Source organism: Arachis hypogaea, chromosome 6 (assembly GCF_003086295.3).
Source record: "Arachis hypogaea cultivar Tifrunner chromosome 6, arahy.Tifrunner.gnm2.J5K5, whole genome shotgun sequence".
NCBI classification, from domain to species: Eukaryota; Viridiplantae; Streptophyta; class Magnoliopsida; order Fabales; family Fabaceae; genus Arachis; species Arachis hypogaea.
The window spans coordinates 107,501,812-107,509,340 of NC_092041.1; the positions used below are offsets into that span (position 1 = coordinate 107,501,812).

Sequence of the window (7,529 nt, forward strand, 5' to 3'; positions counted from 1 at the left end):
TTTTTTAGCACAGGGTTCAAGAGTCGGATTAGATATTTATTTTTGTCAAGAGCCTTGTTGTCTTTTGAAATAATTGTCAGGGACTATTTTAAATTTTTCTCTAAATTTTATATGGTGTTTTTCTTTAATTTTTACTTATTTAGGTCTTGCTTTAATAATATTTGTATATTTAGTCTTTCTAATAATTAACCTCTCTTGGAGGTTCGTAATGTTAATTAATTTTCCCATCAAATTAAGTCTTATCTGCTTAAGTTATGTAGTTTTGTTAGCAGAATGTTTGCAAGAAGTGGTGTAAGTTGTTTGGTTAGGTCGATAAATTTAAAGGAAAAAAAAGTAAGCAACACATATTTATATATTTTTATTTTTTTTATTTTTTTAATTCTATTTTACTGTGTTCAGCTTTTTTGTTTAAAAAAAATGAAGGATGAACTTTTTCTTTGGAAGTTTAGAAGTATAGAATATGAAATTATATAGTTCTGAACATGTAAGGACTACTTTGATTAATTTTTAAAATTTTAGAAATGAAAATGACTTACGTCTGGATTTTTAATGATTATTTTGATTATAAATAATTTTTTTACATATCAAGTGACACATGGCGTGTTAGATGTTATTGATCTAATATGTCAATCAATCATATAGTGACATGTGACACATCATCATGTCACGTGACACTTAACGTGACACGTCATCATCTAACTAACGGAATGACCAATTTGACTTACGTTTTATCTTTCAAGGACTAATATGACTAAAAAAATCATTTAAGAACTAATTTAAAGGATGAGTGATCTTTTAGGGACGAAGTAGACTATTAACCCCTAGTTTGGTGGTTTGTCTTTTTGCTTGCAACTTTTTATTAAAACTTTGTTGAACGCTACAATCATAGTTATATGAAATAAAATATGTAAGGGTAAAGTATACTTTTTATCCTTAAAGTTTGACAAAAATTTTAAAAATACCCTTAGGTTTTATTTTGTTTTAATTTTATCTCAAAAATTTTTTATTTGCATCAAATATACTCCTGACGGCTAATTTTTCAAAAATTTAAAACCTATTCAACAACAATTTTATAAGAACAACCTTCAACACAAACAAATCAAATGTAATTTTCATGCATTATTATTAGATTAGTTTTAAATTTTTTAAAAATTTAACTGTCAAAAATATATTTGATGTAATCAAAAATTTCTGGGATAAAATTAAAATAAAATAAAACTTAAAAATATTTTAAAATTTTTGTTAAACTTTAAAAACAAAAAATATATTTTACCTGATGTGTAATATGTTATCCTTCAAATATAATATATAGTGTGAGACTTTTTTGATACGCTTTACATCTCTTGAATTAAAATTTGATATAATAATATAACTATATAGCTGTAATCATAGATATAATTATTCTTCTTTTAGAAGGAGAATGCATTATTTCTGCTGATCTTTTAAGTATTACAGATGAAAACGTCTCAAGCTAATTTCCGGAAGATATTTTAAGGTTTTTGTTCCTACATGAGCATAAAATATTGGATTATATTAGATAATTAATAACTTTTTTGAATAACATAAATAACCATTAATAAAATAAAAATATATTACATCTCTAAATTATCGACCTAAATTTTAATATTAGAATAACTATCCATACATCTAGTGAAATAGACATCCAATATATTCATTATTCATATTATTTAATATTTTCATTATCTATCTATACTTTTTTTTTTAAATATTAAGACCCAAAACCACATCACAGAGAAAAACAAGCCAGCTAAAAAACGGTTAGTTAACGTTCGAACCTCATCTCTATAGATAGTTAAATATCATCTTAACTCAAGTAATTAATCGTCCAATTTGTATCTACATTCTATCAAAATTCTTGCTAATTTTGTCATTGAATTCTCTTGTAGATATTACTCAACCGTCGTCTAAAAGCACACGATTTAGACCCAATAACATTCTCATCTCTGTTTCAGATAACATCTCAAAATATTTTTATTCTAGTTAATACAAAGCTTCATAGATGAGTATAGTGTACATGTTTTGAAGCAAATTTCCTCTTGGATTATCGAAAAAGAAAAAAAAGTAATTTCTCCTCTTGGACCAAATTAAATTAATATACCTTCAAGCTAAAGTATTTTCTTTATTTATTCTCTTGTGGCCATTTTAGGACCACCTAGACACTTTTCTTTGTGACAAAATTCTTATTGTATACTCTGCAATAATACCATATCACGCGGCTCTGATACAAAACCCAAATTAACTAATTTTTAAGTACAAGAATATTAATTTCAACAATATATATATTTTATGATTAAGATTAATGACTAAAACTATTAAAATACTAGTATTTTTTGAAATATTAAAACGATTTCTAATTAATATTACTACTAGTCAATCAAACTCTGCTATTCAACTTGTACGGAAGGACCACATTGAAAGGGAATCATCCAGTATTGGTGGAGTTTATAGAGTTGCGAGAAAAGGACTCTATAGATAGTAGGTATCCTAGATATGATGGGGTCCTAAAAAAGAATCGGAATCCTCGTGAATCCAGTAATTATCATCCAATGATCATGTCCTACCCTACTACAGTATTACCCCCATTGCCACACATAGTGCCTTGGACGATCTAATGATATTGATTGATGATCATGCCACTTGACAATGTGCATGCACGTAAATAGATTCACTTAAAAGCTTCCCAGCCTTGCCGACAAAATTAACTTTTATGCATCAACTATGCCCTTTCATGGCCAAGTCTATCTTTGTATCACTTTTCAAATATTGTTTTTTTTTTTACGGTAAGAATTAATTCATGCAGATTTGAGTTTCATTTAAGAGTTTATCACTAGCTAATATGTTAGTTGCATATATCAGGTGACATCTGAATTCTAATACTTACTTAAGCGGACGAGTAAACTAATCATTACTTGACCAATCTAAATTAGTTAAATATACAAAATTATTTAATCGGACACTTTCATGTGTGGATATTATTAAGTTTCACATCGTCAAAAATTGAAAGTTAATCTTTATAATTGTGAGACAATTTTTATCGCTTAAGCTCACTTTTGTGATAAGTTAGATCACTTAATTTCATATATATCTTATTGGACATTTATATAGACACTTTTTATATTGGCAATACGTGTTTATTTTTCGGACACATTTTATAGAACTATAGTAAAGGAATGAGGTTGATCAAATTGTTTCCACATGCTTTGTTTCAAAGTTATCACTGGAGCATGATAAAGATTTTCAACAAAGTATGATGCATAATATGGTCAACATATTAATGCTTGTGAATTCGTGCATCCTAAAATGCCAAGCATTTTTACTATACTTTCGAACATCGAATATACTAAGCACATTGGCCTACTTGGTAGATATTAGAGGGGAAAAAAAAGAAAGAAAAAGTTGATTTAATTTGTCCATATATATATATATAGGACTGATGAATATACGTAAATACAAGTTGCTTCCAATGGCTACATCACTACACCGACCTTTGAAATATGATGCTTTTATATGATTTGCTTTGTCCTTATTCTAAAAATTAAAAATAATTGGATGTTTAGCATTCGGCAATGCTAGTGTACCAGAAATGGTTTGACTGCACACCACATATGCAAGCCCACTACCACAAATATTAAGACCTTTTTTTCTATTTTTATTTTTAATCATTTCTACTTTTATAAAAAATTAAAAAACATAACTATGTTGCTTTAATTATGTTTTTAATATTTTTTCACAAATTTTTAAAAACAAAAACTATTGAAAATTAAGATACTAAATGAAAATAGAAATCAATTAGACCATTATTATATTTACACAGTAAAAACTGACTTGTAGGAAAAGAAAATGACACTGCATGCTAGCTCTTTCACTTTCCCTGTTGAGAAAAGTAAAAAGAAATTATTTGTTGTTGCACAGTTTCGTTCTTGCTACACATTCAAGAAGAAGATGAAACCAAAAGAGAATTAGAGGAGAAGAAGAAGATATTAAATGTGTAGAAGATTTTAACATGAGTTAATTAACAAGATAATTGACCACTAATAGCTATCGCTTTGACGTTTTGATACATTTGGAAAATATATATATATATATATATATATATATATATATATATATATATATATATATATATATATATATATAGGTAAATGTTATCCTACCCTTTCTAAAGTAACATGTAAGTTATTCTCTTTCATATGTCATATTTTAATTGGGTGTTTATTTTAACCTGAGTTATCTTTTCCACTATTTTCTCCCAAGCATCACCCTTTTATTGGTGTTTCATTTTCTCTTCCCAAATCATTGTTTTAGAAAAGGTATTCCAACTCTCTCTTTAATCCTCCTCACTCCTTCATCGTCGTCATTACGCATATCACCGTCTCATTCGGTGTCTTATTTTCTCTTCCCAAATCATTCTTCTAGAAAAAGTACTCCAACTCTCTCTGATTACCTTTATTCCTCCCCATTGTATTCATTCATCGTCGTTGTTACGTCTATCACCGTCTCATTCGGTGTCTTATTTTCTCTTCCCAAATCATTTTTCTAGAAAAAGTACTCCAATTCTTTCTGATTACGTTTATTCCTCCCCATTGTATTCATTCATCGTCGTTGTTACGTCTCCCAAGCATCACCGTCTCATTGGGGGTCTTTTTTCTCTTCCCAAATCATTCTTCCAGACAAGATACTCCAACTCTCTCTAATTGTATTTACTCATCCCCACTCCTTTGTCGTTGTCGTTGTGCTTCATAAGTATCACCGTCTTATTGGGTATTCCATTTTCTTCTGCCGTTACCGTCTTTCAAGATATTATTAACTTTCATGAGATTAAAGTAACTCAGGTTAAAATGAACACCCAATTAAAATATGACACATGAGAGAGGGTAACTTACATGTTATTTTAGAGAAGGTAGGATAGCATTCACCATATATATATATATATATATATATATATATATATATATATATATATATATATATATATATATATATATATATGGACCTATTTTGTGTCTAAGTAGATTGATATTTGGTGGAACTTAAGTGCAAGCGACTTCACGTGAAATTAATAGTTAAGAATTGTTAGATGAAAATTTAGTCAAATTAGTCAAATTATTTATGGACTCTCCGTTATTAACTTCACGTGAAGTCGACTGCACCGGAGTTTTCACCTTGATGTTAAATATATAAAAAAAAATCAAAGTGACAGTTATTTAAAATAAAAAAAATAGAAAACAAAAATAATTTATAATTTGATATTTTACAATTAGAATATTCCATGAAAGCTTAGCGTTGTCTCCTACCACAGCAGATTCAGTAGGTTGGACCCGCTAAGAGACCATGCAAAGAAGGGCATAAAAATAAAGTTATATAGGCTTTAGCAAATCTAGTTGAGGAGGGAATTTTCATATACGTTGCCAGTATCTGAACCACAACTCAAAATTTTTGTTTATTGGTAGTTTGCTTGTTCGTGACCATATTCCACTCGATCCATATCTATCTGTATCACTGTATGCTACGGTGTTTTCTATTAACTACTAAATTTAAAAAAAAAAAGGCTAGGAAAAGGTATACTTTATACCTCTATCAAACATTTCAAAACGTTTCAGTTTTATATTTGATTAAAATTGAACTAAGTCAACAATTTTTTTTTTCAATTTTATCCTCTTCATTTTTCATCGTCTTCTTTCAAAGTTTCAATTCTCTCTCTCTTTACCACCATCTAATGCAATACTTGAGAAAAATTATGAAATGAAAATACCGAATTATTTTTCTTGAGAATCAACCTTAACAACAAAGGAAAAAATTTAAGGTCGAAAAAGACGGTATATATGCAGAGAAGTAGAATGACTAGGGGTTGTTTTACCATATTGGGTTGTTAGTGATGTTTTTATTTTAGTTGTACTTATGTTTATTCCTGTTTGCTCCACCGATGGTGTAGAGCCTTTTCATTCAAAAAAAAAAAAAGTAGAATGATGAGAAGACAATATAAGAAGGGATTTGTTTCTATTCAATATGCATGTTTGGTTAACTCTAGTTAAATGCGGATTCTCCAATATTGCTTTCCAAATTCTTGGTCCTGCTCTATATTCTGTGCAAACAAATAATTCAAATTCTAGTTGGTTTGCCCAAACATTATATTTCTTCTTCTTATAAATAGGAACACACATTACCATCCTCTCTTCAAACATCATCATCAGCTTGGAGTCTTATTCAATAGAATAGAGCCTCGCTTTCATTTAAAACCTTCTTATTTTTAATTACCATTTTTTCACTATACACAGTATAAATATAATGGCATCGAGTTCAATGTCATCTTCAGGGTCATGGAGTGCTAAGGACAATAAGGCCTTTGAAAGGGCATTGGCGGTTTATGATAAGGACACCCCTGACCGTTGGTACAACGTTGCTCGCGCCGTTGGCGGAAAAACTCCCGACGAAGTTAAGCACCACTACGCACTTCTCCTCCGAGATGTTGGCTACATAGAATCTGGGCAAGTGCCATTTCCAAAGTACAAGACAAATGGAGGCTCTAATTAGCTCAAAAAGGTCAAAGTAAGTAACTAAGCATATTTTAGTAAATTCTTGAATTATGTTATTTAGCTAGAGAAAAAAATGTTACAAAATTATCAGAATTTATTATTTTTTATTATTAGTTAATTATTTATATTTAAAAATATAGAATAAAATATGTTATTAAATTATTAAATTAAAAAAACTAAATTAAAAGAATTCAATTGATGATTAAGAGATAATTAAAATTAATAAATTCTAATAGTCTTAATATTTTTTGTCAACAATTTTATAATCAATATATAACTAATTATACACAGAATTATTCTAAGAGTAATTAATGAATATTAAATAAGATAATTTTAAATTATTTTAATTAATTTTTTATTATATTTTAAATATTATTTTGTAAAATAACTCTGACAACTTTTTTTTTTTGTTCTTTTTCTTTCCTTGCAGGCTGGAAAACCTGAAGCTCAATTGACCAACTGGCATTAACAACAAAGAATTCATGCGTTTTTTCTTTGCAAAGCAACATTTATAGGACCATATAGGTCAATAGGTGTAATTGTATTGCGAGTAATATAGCAATGGACTATAGATCATAAGAATATGTCCATCGATTCCCCGTTCTAGTTTAATTTATTATCCATCAAGCAAGAATAATCAAATATGCTGGTTCAAACCATTAATAAAGATGTAATTATTTTTTATGCACATTTTTACCTACTTTTTTTGGTGACTATTTTTAACCTACTTTAATTACTAACTCATTTGATATTTGTTGGATATACATGATTTTTGTGTTATATTGTGTTTCAGAAAAGATAAAATATAATTCTCTAAATATATTTAAACACATCTAATATAATATTATTACGTATTGACATATAACTTTATTATTAGTCTAGATATATAATATATATTGTTTTTTTTTTCAAAGATAATAGGTTGTATTTCATTAATTATTAAAAAATGAAATACAAAGATGTCCAAAAGCAGGA

At 28.1% G+C, this 7,529-nt stretch overlaps 1 protein-coding gene across 1 annotated transcript; it reads left to right on the plus strand.

The window, feature by feature from the left end:
- Positions 1-6,178: 6,178 nt before the first annotated feature.
- Positions 6,179-7,242, plus strand: LOC112698292 (protein RADIALIS-like 2). The gene is made up of 2 exons (XM_072197552.1): positions 6,179-6,567; positions 6,985-7,242. Exon 1 carries the CDS (start codon positions 6,307-6,309, stop codon positions 6,550-6,552), a length of 246 nt encoding a protein of 81 aa, XP_072053653.1. The 5' UTR covers positions 6,179-6,306; the 3' UTR covers positions 6,553-6,567; positions 6,985-7,242.
- The last annotated feature ends 287 nt before the right edge of the window (positions 7,243-7,529 follow it).

What these genes read in the sequence shown, in the direction of transcription:
- LOC112698292 (XM_072197552.1), top strand. Translation starts at nt 6,307, where the DNA reads ATGGCATCGAGTTCAATGTCATCTTCAGGGTCATGGAGTGCTAAGGAC.